The sequence below is a fragment of the Halictus rubicundus genome, chromosome 11 (genome assembly GCF_050948215.1).
Source record: "Halictus rubicundus isolate RS-2024b chromosome 11, iyHalRubi1_principal, whole genome shotgun sequence".
Lineage (NCBI taxonomy): Eukaryota > Metazoa > Arthropoda > Insecta > Hymenoptera > Halictidae > Halictus > Halictus rubicundus.
In genome coordinates, this window is record NC_135159.1 from 12,484,249 (window position 1) to 12,499,510 (window position 15,262).

At 40.2% G+C, this 15,262-nt stretch overlaps 1 protein-coding gene across 1 annotated transcript; it reads right to left on the reverse strand.

The window, feature by feature from the left end:
- Nucleotides 1-267: 267 nt before the first annotated feature.
- Scap (SREBP cleavage activating protein) lies at nucleotides 268-8,401 on the reverse strand. The gene is made up of 13 exons (XM_076796757.1): nucleotides 7,889-8,401; nucleotides 7,261-7,435; nucleotides 6,951-7,184; nucleotides 6,699-6,879; nucleotides 6,472-6,617; nucleotides 5,223-6,318; nucleotides 4,856-5,129; nucleotides 3,718-4,775; nucleotides 3,458-3,617; nucleotides 3,206-3,389; nucleotides 2,996-3,135; nucleotides 2,634-2,845; nucleotides 268-2,556 (listed from the first exon to the last, which is right to left on the reverse strand). The coding sequence occupies exons 2-13, from the start codon at nucleotides 7,374-7,376 to the stop codon at nucleotides 2,377-2,379; spliced, it is 3,981 nt and encodes a 1,326-aa protein (XP_076652872.1). The 5' UTR covers nucleotides 7,377-7,435; nucleotides 7,889-8,401; the 3' UTR covers nucleotides 268-2,376.
- Nucleotides 8,402-15,262: the final 6,861 nt, after the last annotated feature.

Sequence of the window (15,262 nt, forward strand, 5' to 3'; positions counted from 1 at the left end):
AAGGAAACTTTCGTAAAATTCCTAGAAGCCTTTAGAGAACCTATTAATACCAATTCCATGAATTTTTATTGAAATGTATTTATGTAGTGTGCGTGATTGACAAGAAAATTGAGGTTAAGTCAGAACCCACTCTGGTAGCTATGGTTGGAGTCGGATGTCCCGAACATTTTCTTGTCACAGCATAACATTCTTAATAGCGTAATGATAGAGTAATTGAATTCGAATGTTCATTTTCTTTAAGGGAAGAGAAACAGAAAGAAACTAAGATTTAGTAAATGTGAGAATTTATTAAGGATGATATATCTGGTGTACGACAGATTTGCACTTGGTAAATTAATTAAATAAATATAAAAATCACACGGACTCCTAAATGATTGTTAGCCAACCAGCTGCGCCATTAGAAGCACTTACTATATTTTTCCCATTTTCTTTCTCTGCTTTTTCCTTCTTTTGCGGTAATGTACTTTCATTTTGTCAGTTCAACTTTCTACTCACACGAGCGTGTCACGACCTGATATGATTTACAACTTTGGTTAAGAAAAATATATGTATATGTATATATATATATATACAATATATATCTCTATATTAATAGATCATGATCGTGATCGCGAGCACTAGTTACCTCGAACAGGGTATCAGAAAATAAAAGAGACTTGTCGATACAAATCGTCTTACAATTCAGTCTAAAGGCGTATTAGATCACTATATTGTAACATTCATTTCGCAACACTCATATTAAACCTCTATCGCAGATGGAGCGCCCCAAAATTAACTGGAGATACGTATGCTTATAAACTGTTCGCACCCTTTTGGACCCTTGACAATCTAACATACACTAATCACAATTTCAGTCTCCTCTCGATCACTCACCAAAAATTGCATTGTTTCGCTGGAAGCTGTTTTATACTACTATATCACATTGTTGGAAGCGTAAAAAGTTTGAGTGCGGCCAAACTACCACTCTTGAACTTTGAAATAATTTCTGTCGAATCGATTCAATTTTTTCACTCAAACACTCATCCAGCTAATTATTGGGAGACCCCTCCGTATTAGACACTCTTCAACAATGATGCTACGTAGCTTCTCGCAGTGGACTTGATCAGAGCCCTATGCATCCCATGCTCATCCCATCAATGTGGTCGTGAAGCGAACAATGTATTTTGTTTATACACACTCTTGTAAGTCTTACTACAAATTACACATATAAAATAGGACCCAAAGTTAGCTCGGCGAGGAGCAACACGATTCTTCCTTATAAAAATAGACCGCAGGCTAAAGCTAAACAAGACTAAGCGTTTAGTACAGGAGGTGACAAATGGTGAAGTTTTTCGAATGCAAGTGTTAAAACATAACAGTACAGACAAGTCTTTGCGGATGAACTTTTTGGATCTCGAGTTCATCCGTTAGCTGAAAGATTAACAGTTTAGCGTACTGTTAATACGAGTCTCCTTCCCTAAGCTACGTAGAGAGCCTCCTACGTATTAGAAGACTGAGATCCCTTTCTTCAATGTGTTTCTCCTCGTTTGTCCTTTACCACAACAATTCCCCATTTAGTTCCACTAAACAGAGACGGTATAAAGGCACTCTTAGACCGTTACACGTGCGCGATCGCATTTCGTGTCGCACGTGTACAGAGACATTTTTTTACCTATACAATAAATGTAAAACTTCGTTAACATCCATCGTCAAAACTTCCAAGGTCAAATACTTGGACACAAACTCGTCGCGTTCTCCGCTCATTAAACTTCTAACTAGCCGTCCTCGCACACGTGACGGTCAATTAACATCGTTATGTACTTGGCTTTGCAACACAGAAGTGAAAATCCAGCACCTCCGTGTCTCGCGGGACAGCACCGGTTCAACAAATGCAGTTTCTACCTATAAAATTGACCAAGGCGTACACCGATTCGTCCTTGAAACAATCGGATGCTTCGAATTGTAGCACAGCCATACATCTAAGACAACGAACAGAGACACCATTCAACAATATCGTTTCCCGTGTCTTGTACCATCATCGTCTATAGCTATCATTTTCACAGTGCGTTCATTTCACGAACAGTTACAACGCTATATCTCCGTTTTCCATTGTCAAGGACAAGCGTTCACACCGACTCAACGGAGTATAAATATATTAAGGCGCGACCATAGCACACAGTCGTTCGTGTTAAAAAATGTACCTCTTAAAATCGCGTAGAATCGTTTAAAATATAAAACGTACGTCGTGTAAAAATGTTTGTCTATCCCGCAGGCGAAGCTCGGGGGGGGGGCCTCGCTCAAGTATTAAAATTAAATAAAGAAAGAGGAATAAAACAAAGGAAACAAAAAAGAGAAGAAAACAAACAGCTATGTACAAAGTGCATATACAGATCTCTCTTAGTCTAGCTTGTCGGAGACCAACGGAAACCTGATCACGCGCAACTGTCGGCCGAAGTCGCAGACCACGCTATCGTTTAACGCTAACATTTGTTTCACGAAAATACAACTGTCCTTGTGACCCAGCCTCACTTCGCGCACAGGCTCCCCTGTCCTTACATCCCACACTACCAACGACCCCTGAAAATTTACGAGTCACAGGTATAAAAGACAATGTTATGAAACAGCAACCCTCGCAAGAAAGCGAGGTTACGTACCTGATTACTGGTGATGAGTAGATGATGCGTCAACATGACTAACTGTAAACTGTACGCTGATCTGTGTGCTGGAAGAGTGTGTAGTAAGTGTCCCTGAAACCTTTCCCAGACGCAGAGCCTCTCATCAGTTCCGATGCTTATTACATAGGACACGGAGCATGTGATTGCTGCCACGGCGCCATCGTGGGCCTGTATACTGTACATGCATGTTCCTGTGTAGACAGAAAAGAATTCAGGTCAGTTAGCGAGCTTGCACAAAGACAGACTAACGCAATGGTTGGTTATTACATTAATTTCACGTGCCCCAATTTCCTCAAACTCTAACAGATAGTCATGCTTGCACACTTTAATACAACACGTACCAGTCAGGAGATCCCAAACGCATAGTAGTCCATCTTGAGATCCACTGCCAGATGTCATTGGACTCATCCTGTCAATAAATAGACAGGATATTGGCCCACAATGTCCATGAAGTGTGTATAATGGCAACTGATCCTCTAACCTAAGATATAGGAAAAAATTAGGTAACATCAATTGCGATTCAAGGTCCAAGAGGAAATGTTGACACATACCTATACACTTTCAGAGTGTGATCTTGACTGCCAGTCAACACGCGACCACCCTCGCTGTCAAGCACAGTTATCGCTTGCTGGTGTGCTCTGTGAGAACTAATTTTTATACAACGAAGGTCTTCTTCGGATTGCATGATGTTATTTATATCCATAGGCGAGCCAGCACTTCCCGTTCTAACGTGGGCTATAAAAAGAAGACGGTGTGAAGAAGGGCAGATGAGTAATACTAAACACATTAGTAAACACACTTACTTCTTCTGTACGAAGTGAAACCCCAATCGATCTGCTGACCTTCGCTGTAGCTTTCCAGCTGCAGAAAGTCTATGGAGCCGTTCAACTTGGCTGCTACAACTCTGCTACCTACAAACTTCACTGCGGATATCCCAAATCCTGATCCATCATCGAACAAGCACTGAAATGTATCAATAATTGCTTTTCTTTTCGAAACCTTCGGAACATTTATACAGACCGGACGCTAACAACATCAAGACCAACTTCAAATTGCTACTTACTTTGAACCTACCCGTAGTACCTTCCCAGAACTCCAAGCTACCATTGGCACAGCCCACAACTATCAGATTCTCCTGGTAATCCATACACCAGATGGCAGACACCTGAGCATATTGAACAGTTTTATCTGTGCTCAGCGAAGACGCACTATCCACCAAGCCACACCTGTTCAATCTCCCGCTGGGCATGCACAATTGCTCAGCGCTCTCTGACATCTGCAATTCATCTATCGATTTATTGTGTTCCTCAAACAAATATTTATACTGATCTCCAAAATCAAATCCTTGTTCATAGTTCTGTTGTGCAGGAGCAGTATATTTCATCGAAGAGAACTTGATATTAATGGCCGACTTTAAATCAGGAATATCGTAAGAATTGTCCAAACTTCTTCGCAAATGTATCCTCTTTTCCACATTTGATTCGTTCACCTGATACTCGTACTCCAGTGTGTTTCCCATCGAGTGTCTTTTACTGATACTGTTAGAAGGTCCTCTTTGCACGTTGCATAATCCAGGAGACGATTTTCTGTAGTTAACTGCCGAGTACAGGCCGTACGAGTTAGTGCCCTCCATTTCTCCTCTCGAAGGAGGTGAGCCACTCTCATAATCTGACATTAGTTCGTCCACGTCTGTTGTTGCTAGACTCAAGTTTTTCTTTGGACTGCTGAAAAATTGCCTCCTGTCTACGTGAGCCAGCTGTTCACCGGAAGTTGCATCCCAGACCCGTATGTGCCCAGCTAGACATGTACTGGCAATGGTGTTGCTGTCCGTGGCAATGCACTCGACTTCTTGCGTGTGTCCTTCAAGGACCAATGGCAACGCCTCCAGAACTAACTGCGTCGAGGAATCGTGGGCTTTCTCTGGCTGATGCCAGCTAGCCCTCCATTCGGCATAATTTCTTGAACAGATACATCTATAGAGTACCACCATGGTGTATGCAACGACGATCACGCTGATGAGACAAAGTACTGCGGCCAGAAAGATTTCCATGGGGCTCGAAGGGATGAACGGCGCGTCCGCGTTAAAACCTCTGCCCTCGGATCTGCTTGGTAACTCCATGTCTGTAACAGTTACAACATTTACATCATTTCTAAAGTACAATAGCCACATTTGACCCTATCTATTATAATGGTTTACGTACCTGAGAAGTCTAAAGGATCAAGAGCAGCGGTAGCGAGGCTGTGCCATTGAAAGTGTTGCACGTCGTTCGGATTGCTAATTTGTTTAACCAATTGCGGACTCACAGCGTGAGATAATTTCACTGTTGGTAGTATAGTTATTCGTCCACCGGCGGCAGAAATGTTGTACATGGAAAGAACCGACGACCAATGATAAAGCGATAAACGATTCCATGGTGGGAAGTCCACTGGCTTCAGTTTGTTTAATTCTTCGGTAACGTTGTTAGTTAGATCATCCTGTAGCAACATTTAATAAATTAGAGTTAATAACATGTTATTCTGTTTTGCAGGACGTTCTAATATTAATTAACTGTACGTATAAATTGTTACCTGTCTATTTAAATGATCTGGGGCAATAGTGGCGGATGGAATCGACAATGGTTTCATCGTATTTAATTCAACATAGTTGTTCAACGATTGAGGCCTGTCCAAGGTGTACCCATCGATCTCGGACTCCGATTTCAGCGTGTCGCTTAGGTGTATAACGTGCTCGACGATGCCAGAATTGTACACGATCATGCTGATCCAGACGACCATCCACACCATAAAGGCACGTTGGAATATTCTCGTCCTCGCCCAGAAATGCACTATGCGTAAGCGTTTTGGAATTTTGCCCAGCGTGTGAGTGTTTTGCGTGTTTGGGGCTATCACGTTCGTCGGGCCGTTGGACAGACCGTTCAATCTCGGATGCGACTTCGATCGGAAAATGTTCGGCTTTCTGTTCGTTATGGTCGTGGTGAACTGTTGCTTGCGCATCGTGGGTATATGCGGCATGTGGAACTTGGACGTTTCACTGGAGAGCTCTGTGCGTCTGATGTCGATCGCGAGGATCGTTGAGAAAAAGACCATTTGCAGGAAAAAATCATTGACCAAACCGACGATCGCGAATATACAAAACTCTTGTATGGCTGGTACGAACGTGAACAAACCGATCGTCAGTATAGTCACCTCTGTGAGTAGGTTCTTAGTAATGGACCAACCCTCTTTGGACAGAGCCTGGGCAACTCGGATTTTGACATCCAGGTGTGCCGGTGTGCTCACTACACTTTTCGTTAATACCAACACATTTTCCAGCCCTACGATAATCACCAAATATGGAAACACTTCCTTTCCACTTAAACTTAACGTTAAGCCAAAAAAAAAGCATACACCCACAGTCATAGACAGTGAACCTATCACTGTCACAGTCGCGCTAAATGCTATCCCAATCTTTGACTTAATCAGTTCTATCTTCCTCACGGAGAAGTAAACGTAAAAGAACAGAGCATTGAAAGTCATCATCAATGGGAAAAAGTCACTGTAATTGAACTCTCCCGGATAGATGATGTGTAGCGTTTCGTCTGTGGGTACGTATGTGTCGTTATCCCCTTCTACTTGGTGAAGGTGATAGTAACTTTTCAATCTATGGTGCAATCCTTTAATGAATCTGGAAAATAATGGTTACGAATTTAGAACTCCGAAAAGAGACATGCACTGAATTGTCAAGAGTAGACTACAGATCTTTACGCAGAATAAAAATTGTTCATCTTTAACTGCATAAAATCCGCAGTATAGTCAGGAGTTTTAATTAATTACTCACTCATGATCGTATTCCCTTAGGAATATAGTCACTGCATATTGCAATATTCTCTGTCGAAGACGAATTGGGTACCGTTTGATTCCAGTTTCTTTGAGGTTCATTCCAAACATGATTTCGGCTAAACTGACTTTACCTTTTTGTAGATTCTATAATACAAACATCATTCTAATTATTATTAATATTACCTTTCAATCATGGGTAATGTATTGTCATCTAAATGTCTTTACCTGATACGAATATATTGTATTTATCAGATTTGTATCCTGTGCGTATAATTCTATGCTTCTCTGCCACAAATTCGCAGGAGAAAGGACAAGACAGTTGTATTCTGGCAACACCTCCGGCTTTTTACCATTTCTTTTCTTAACAGCTTCGATGTGTAAACATACTTGGCCGAGTGTTTTTAATCTACCAGATAGGCAAAGCAAAAACAAGTTTTAAAGAACCATTAAACATTGCACGCAAGATGTGTAACTTACGTTTCTGGATGCTGATAATTTTGTATAATCTCCAGCAGATTAAAAATTTCATAAAGTGGCCCCCGGAATGCATCCATCAGCGTCAATTCTTCTGTCCACGGAATAACCCCAGCCCGCAACACCACTTGTTGCACATAGAACACTGAGTTCTCCGTATTGTTTTCAGGTACGAACGTATGATTGATTATAGTCCTTGGTGCATTGCCAGGCATCGGCAAATTGACCAACGGATAGCTGAGCAGAAAGTAATAGTTCGGTTGACAATCCACGCGTCTTATTATTCAGATAATTCAATTTGAAGTCTACTAACCAACATAATAACATTATCGAGATTGCCAATGAGATAATGGCGATGGGATGGGAGGAGCAGACCAGGCCATGGGAGTAGTACAGCCCAGCCACCCTGTCTGGCAGACTACGGAACATTTCACCTCAAAGCTGTCTCATCTCATAGCATGTAGATACGCATATTGCTCGCAATTGACCTACGAACAGTCCACCAAACTCTGTACACTGACCCTGGAGTCGTTCACTCCTACGGAACAACTGGTAAGAATCAATCAAGACGGAATACCGGTCAAAGATGACTCCAATCGTGTCTGATAAACCAGAACGCATGCTGCTTGAAGCACGTACACAAGACGCTGTTCGCACGTGAGACTAAATCGCTCTTTGGGAACACAGAATGTATCGACCACAGAACAGGATGAAACGTCCACGTGTTTTTCGCGTAGTTATCAGTGACTTTGCGCAACTGACACATCATTCGGTCCAGTATTTTCGTTGGAACGAACGAACCGATTCGTAACGCCGACTCGCTGCGACGTAATACGTGCGTTCGCGTGAATCAATGACGCAACAACGACAATAAAAGGACCGCTGATACGATAACGGTGTGCAACGGGAAAACGCGACGCGCTAAATGCATAGATCGAAACTTACGTGTGCGCGGTGCACTAATTATATCGTTCCTCGGGGCAGGCCTAGTCCCGCTTTACATCGTGTTGCTACGAGACACGTCAGTGACCGACGACTCTCCTCAGGTTGACACCGCCACTGTTAAATAAGCATCGTCACGGTTCTTGTCACACCGTCTCAACGGGAGATCATTCAAATCACTCGCGGATTTCGGGGGTACGATTGAACGAAATCATTCACCGCAACACACGCGATCTTCGAAACGGAGAGACGGACCTGGTGCACCATGAAACGTGGTCGTGAACTAGACGCGGAGCTATGTATGTATGTACACGCACCGTTTTCTAGGTTAGGTTCAACCTATCGCCGCGCACATTCACGCGTATATAGATAACAGTGGGAATTGATCTGACGATGAACGACAGCCGTGAAACACACACCGATCACTCACACGTGCTCCCGGCCGCGCGTCATTCCCCGAGCGAGGCGACTAACTATAGTATTATAGCTCTCCCGAGCAAGACGGAAAACACTGACCGACTGCTTCTCGGACAACGCACGCGAGCAATCGAACGCCCGGCTTAAATTCCCCGAGTGCACTGGCCGGTTTCAATTTAACTCGCGCGACACTACGCGCGGTGCTAATTTATTTTTAAACGGTCCGGTCGAGCCCCCGGCCACCGGCCAATCGCTACCTGATTTTAATGTCATCAGACCCCTTCTTCTTATGCTTTTCACGTGGCCGTCGATTTTTTCTTTTTTTTTTTTCGTTTTCAACGTCTCGATCACTTTCTTCGTGTTTACTCGCCCCTCCCATCCGAATTCAAATCGACCGCCAAAACCCGCGCGCCTCGACCACGGCGCACAGTGGGCAATTTGAACAAAATCGGATTAAAAATCAAGGAACTTTCGATAGGAATGAGGTAGAGCGATGAAATTTTTTTTAAATGAAAGCTAATAATAATATATTTAAAAAATAATGCTGAATGATACATGACAGATTAAAAAAATTTTATATGTTTGTCAGAGGAGATCTTTTTTATCCGAAAAGATCCCAGGCTCTAACAAACAGGAATATGTTCGGTACAACTTCCTTTAAATAACCGTAGAAGAATCATTTCCTACTTCGTCGGCGTTTCGGGAATCGTTGCGTCATCGCTTATCAGTTATCGAACGAGATCGAGATCGGTGTACTTTGATAAACGTACGCGGAAAAGCGAGGTTAAATATTTTTTATTTTTTATTGTATATGATTTTTTCCGATGATCGAGATTTATTTCAGAAATCAAATTGTAATCGTAACCTGTTGTGCTGTGTGTCTATATAGTGCAGTGCTAAGGAAAGCCCGGTCTAAGACGCTGAATTGGAGGTGACAGTTCACATTTTTTTACTAACAAACTATAGACTATATAGTCGATTCTTTTTGAAACGTTCGGAATATTCTGTCGGGTATTCGAGGAGTAAGTGTTCATTTTTCGTTCATAAATATTCAGTGTAAATGAATATATGTATGTTCATGTATGTCCTTTATAGGCGAAGCTACAAATTAGAAGAAATTTGAACATTGATGAACCTTCGAGTAAATTAGGTAATTAACGGAAGCGTTTAATTGCGAATAATGCCCGAGAAAATGTTTCCCTTTTTGGCGTGAACGAGGATCGAGATACGTGTAATCGTTTTTCTCTAGTGTATCGAATCTTTGCCTTTTTAAACGCGTGTGGGAAAAACCGTCATTATTCTTCGTTTTTAGCTTCTCTACGCTGATTATTATGCGCCTTGCGAGGCAATTTGCATCTCATTTTCGCGATGCAAATTTCGCGTGTGCCGATATTTAATCTCGCAACTAATTTCTATTAAATGTGTACATAAATGTACGCCGAGGGTCAAAGAAAAGTGGTGACGTCATAGATCGTAATGGATACAATTAATTTTCAATTTGATTTTTGAGATTTCCTCATAATAATTCTTAATAATAATTTTTTTATTGAAAAATATTTCAGAAGTATTTGCAATTTTGTAAAACTTCCTTTTTTAACATTTCAAGCTGTTCAAGTGTATTAACGTGTCTAATATGATTATCAAGACAATGTGACGTCCCCGGGAACGAATGGAATAAAGATGAAAAGAAATAAGGAGGCACGGGTGATCAAATTAGTAGCTAATTAACGCGGGAAAAGCCATTGTCGTAGGCAGTGGACCATGGAATGTTCAATTACAGCGCACATATTTTATTCGAACCGTTTCTAACACTTCCCTTCCAATAAAAATTTACGCTTTTCGTTAATAAAACTTGTATCGGGTACTAAATCAATTTAAAAAAAGTAACTTAATTCAAAAGATAATAATTTTGTGGAAAATATGATACTAAAAATTATCTGTATATAATATCTGCCAATAATACTCAATTAATTAACATTTTGATAAATAATAAATATCGAAGTAACAGTGGTTCTCCAATGCCTTATTTAAAAATTAATAAATCAATTGATATTTCGACAAATAATAAGCATTGAATCAAAAATGGTTCCTGAATACTGTATTTATAAGACAAATAATACTTAATTAATATTTCAGTGAATAATAGGCACTACAGCGTAAATAAATTCTTCACTGCCTTATTTAAACACAAATTATGCTTAATAAATTAATATAGACAATACGTTCTGAGGCGTAAATAGTTCTCCGATGGTTTATTTAGAAACAAATGAACAGTTATCAATCTCTCTCAGAGAAAAGATTGAATATTTACATAGAGAATCACGTAACCGTAAACAACGTAAGCGAGATTTCTAACCGAATGATTAGAACCGTTTCGAATAGATAGCGCTGACACAGCTCGTTCCTGTATGCCCCAAGAAATTTTCCTGTCCTAATTCTGCGCGTTATCGATTGACATTTCCTGTCGTTGACTCGAAAACCGTGACCTTGCCTGGAATTGCCTCGTTCAAGTCAAATCAAACGAGAGCCAACATATACTGCCTCGATTACGCGTGTTGACTCGTCTGAGCCTTATGCATGAGATCGGAACCGGTCGTGCGGTTATTTCTGTTGGTCTACCCACATACGTGCGCATAAAATTAAACACCTCTTCAAAACGAAAATTCTTTAAATTTCTCCATGTACGAAGACGAGAACGGTCAATCTTTCTCTATTTACCATTTTCGCCATAAACTTCGACTATTCTGGGAATAGCACTGGATTCTAACATTATTCCGATCCCAATCTCTCTTCCGGGCTTGCGTTTCTAAATTTGCGAAATTCCTGCATGCAAAAATAGATTTTATCCGTTCGCAACGATAATAAACTGTCCAGGAATTTGAAGAATGTACAAACAAATGTTTTCTCGCGTTCGAAATTTTGATAAATTTTGTGAAAATTAAACATTTTTCCGTGGGACAATGTCTGCCGATAAGACAGGAATCTATAATAAAGTCCGACGAATCTTGTTTTTATTTAGGGGCTGGACAGATTGTACCGAAAATGATTTTTCTAGATCGGTAAGATGGTCCGGCGTATCTTTCTTCGAAGAAGTGGAAATTTTCTAATTGCCACAGCCCGTGGGAGCGGAGCCTAATCGAAGGAACTTATGTGTGAAGGTTATCGGCCACTCCTTGGGAACCCGCGCAGATACGGTTTTCGTGTGTCACGCGTGTAGTTGATGACCCGAACGAATTTTCACTGTGAGTAACCTAATCTGTATTTTTAAGCATTGATCTCCGGCTTCATTTCAGAAATGGAAAATGGTGGCCAGCCTGTGAAAAGGCGAGGCGATGAATTACCATAATTTCGGGTACCCAGAGGATTCTTCCAGCACTGCTATACTTCGACGTCTGCACCGTGAATATTGACAGCCTCTTTTTCACTTCTTCCTCGCCTAATCGTTCCAGACGACGTTTCTACCGTAACTTCGACTGCGTGCGTTGCTCTCATGAATATTTAGAATACTGGTTTTTAATGGCTGCGTGAAATCCTTTCGATTTCCATTTTGTCACACCTGTCGCCCAAAAATTCCCGGTTTTTTAAAGCTAATTTAAAAATAGATTTCGCTAGTCCGCGTCGAAAATTATGCTTGTGAAAGTCTCCAAAAATATCCTTTGGATTCCAACTAATGTTCATATGTACTCTAGGCTTATGCTTTTAATTTACAGTCTAATTTTATGATTTAATTTAATTTGATATATTTATTACTTCTTTCCAATCATTTGATCCACCCACGCAAAACGTACAAAATTGAAATTCTGCGAATCCGGCAATTTTCATAGTGAAAATAATACATACTCAGCGCGTCCGGTTCCAGGAATCAATGGTCATCGGATGATGAAACGCGAACAAACGTTTTCGAAAAGCCAACAAAGCCGTCGCTTATTAATATTTCCCGTTTAAAGCACCGCACGTATCTGACGTGTATGAGCGATCATTCAATACCGTCTCTTTCGTGGAAGTAAAAATCTTGCTCAAGTAAAAATCCGTACGCTCTTCGAAAAAGGCAAACATGGCGGCTGAAATAAGCTGACTCAGCTTTGGAGAAAAAGATTCAAGTCTTGTTACTGTCTCCGATCGTTTATGTAATGCTCCGCACGCCAAAAAAATCAGAAGTTGCATGGACAATCTGCGAGTCTAAGCAATATTACGATTATTGCTAATGAGTATTATCGATGATTCTAATTTGCCTTGAAACAGCGACAAAATGGCGGACGATTAAGGATTCGCGAACTAAACGTTCATTCTTGACCCTTTTGACCTAACTGCAATTTTCACATGGCTTTAGTATGCAAAAAATTCTGCAAAAATTCACTAGAATACTTTAAAATGTATAGTTCAAGTATTACGATTTTGTTGTGCGTTGAGCTCCCGTCAAAATGGCGGGCGATTAAATATTTGCGAACCGAACGTCCATCCTCGACCCTTTTGGCTTTACTGCAATTTTCACGTAGTTTTAGTATGTGAAAAATTCTGGAAAAATTCACCGGTATACTTTGAAGTATGTAGTTTAAGACTATATGATTAAAATGTTCGGAAAAAATTAAGCAAGTTTCATATTTGCAATTGTTTCACGGTAGCGTAGCGGAAGTCGATCACGACTTTTAGTGTCTCAGCTTGAGAAGACTATTAATTTATCAGTACAAGAATGTAGCTATTAAGGTTCAAGGTTCACAATTAATGGAGGTCCTCAGATAACCTTCGACCCCGAAAAGCGGACAATTCGGTCAATTCATGAGAAAATTTTCCTATTAGCTGCAAAACGCCAAACAAGTTTGCGTTTCGTAAGAACTATGTAAAAATGAATAGTATTTGAGTCTGCGGTCTCGCTTATGCTTCTCCAGAAGCTGGACCCAGCTCTGATTTGTCGCAGCGCGCGTCTGCCGGCGTGTTTTCATCGTGACAGCGTTTGAAGTCGGATTAACTTCGCATTGTCAGACAGTGTCTATCTCGTCCAGCCCATTATCCCGCTGATTGACGTATCTAATTGCATCAATTGCGTCATAAATGGAAATTAGGCTGCTGTGAAATGGTCAATGCCGGGCTGGGGTCAAGCGTCTGCCTGTTCGAGGACGTCACGGAAACGCGCGTGTCACAACTGTCTTTCTGCTTTTTCCTCTTTTTCATTTCAACTTTTTCATTTTATTTCAACTGTCGAGCTAAATAAAAAAAAAATATATATATGGAAAACTCGTTTGGAACCTAATCGTCCTTCAGCTGACGAGTTTTTGCGATTTTGTTGCGTGCAAGTACGCGGAACTAGATGCACGCATAAATTAGACTAGCTTGCAGATGTTCAATTAATATTGCTGACGAGGAACACCAAGATAAAGGGACTATAATACAAGCGCAGCACATTTCGTGCGACAATCGAAGATGATCTCCCTGATGGCGTCAAACATAATCGCAAACCTTTTTGAAGAAACTCCAAACAGTCCCCGTTTCTTGTAAAAAAATACGTTTCCCAAAATAAATTAATATTTCTACAGTAAAATCAACCAAGAAGTCTCGCCCCCCTTTAAACATTATTTAAACATATTCAATTGTTCATAACGTTATAAAATAAATATTGTCGTATTCGGGAGAGTCTGAAGAATTTTTCTGCGTGAAAATCGTTCGCATAGCTTTCATAGTTGAGGAGAAAAAAATTCGTAAAGTTGGATATTTTTCTTTGAAATTGACGAATTAAATGATTTCGGAAAAATTGAAGATGGAGAAAATCGACTTTCAGATTCACGTTCGCTACAGTTTTCTCGGATATTGTAGATTCGCAGACGTCATTAATAATAATGGTTACGGGCGTAGAAATTTTGTCGAGAAGTGTGTTTATCGAGCGGGCGACCGTGATTTACGTCAATGATTCGCGTGTCAACGATGGAAAACAGTATCCACTTTGAATTGGAAATAATAAACCGGTTCAATGTTGAAATCTGTTTCGTTTTTATCTAGCAGGAATATTGTACGCAGAGCCGGCAGATAATTTTAACGTGCGCCGCGTCGGTTATCAATTTTTTTTATTTATCCGCGTTCAAAGTTTACCGTTTTCTGTTGAGCGCGCTTCACGCCGGTGTAACCTGAACAAAATACGAACGCCGGACTGTCCACTGGAATAGTCTTTCATATCTCCATTCGGAACGTTTCATCGAACAATTTTCTAAAACCTGAAAACTCGTTCGAGATCAATTTCAAACAAACGAAATTGTATTTCGAATTTTTACTGAAACATTGGAGAATTATTTTACTATTATGAAAAACTCGTTGAAAATGATACAAATTTTACTTCGAACTTTTATATAATAATCAATTTTACAAGATTTTATTTATCAATAAATAAATTGATTGATCGAAATCTTTCACTTGTCCTTTTAAATTCAAATTCTAATACCTAAGAGCGCAATTACTTTAGAATCACCTTTTATATTTGCAAATAGTTTGGTGCTCAATGTATATGCATAAAATGGAATTGTCTTTTCGACGATTTTTACGAGCGTAAAAATTGTAATATCTCGCCATTTGCAATTGTACAATGTACCACAGCAAATATTTCTGCGAGTAAACCATCTCATTTCCACCAAAAACAAGTTTGCGTTCCCCGAGTACTTTGTAAAGAAAAATCTCGTAAGGTATTCATTCTTTTCTTTGTCTGTGGACAGCACGTTAAATAAAATTTATTCGATAAAGACGTAGATACGTCTGGAATGCGATTTTTCAAGTGCAGGTAAAATGTGTTTTAAAAAATGAGGTGGAAATTGTTTTTATTCTACCGAAACTAAATTTTTATTGTTCCCAGAATTGTTGTGTTTGAAGTGCAAAAGAATCTAAAAGTGAACAATCAATGAATCATCTCAAACAGAATGTACTTTCTCATCAATTTATTCATTATTCTATCGCAACAACTTCATATTTCCCGCGTA

Bases quoted from the DNA above. Each gene is read 5' to 3' on its own strand.
- Scap (XM_076796757.1), bottom strand. From the start codon at position 7,376: ATGTTCCGTAGTCTGCCAGACAGGGTGGCTGGGCTGTACTACTCCCAT. The intron at 6,319-6,471 runs GTGAGTAATTAA...ATTATTTTCCAG, and splicing joins CTAAGGGAATACGATCATGA to ATTCATTAAAGGATTGCACC. The intron at 2,846-2,995 runs GTACGTGTTGTA...CTGTCTACACAG, and splicing joins CGTTTGGGATCTCCTGACTG to GAACATGCATGTACAGTATA.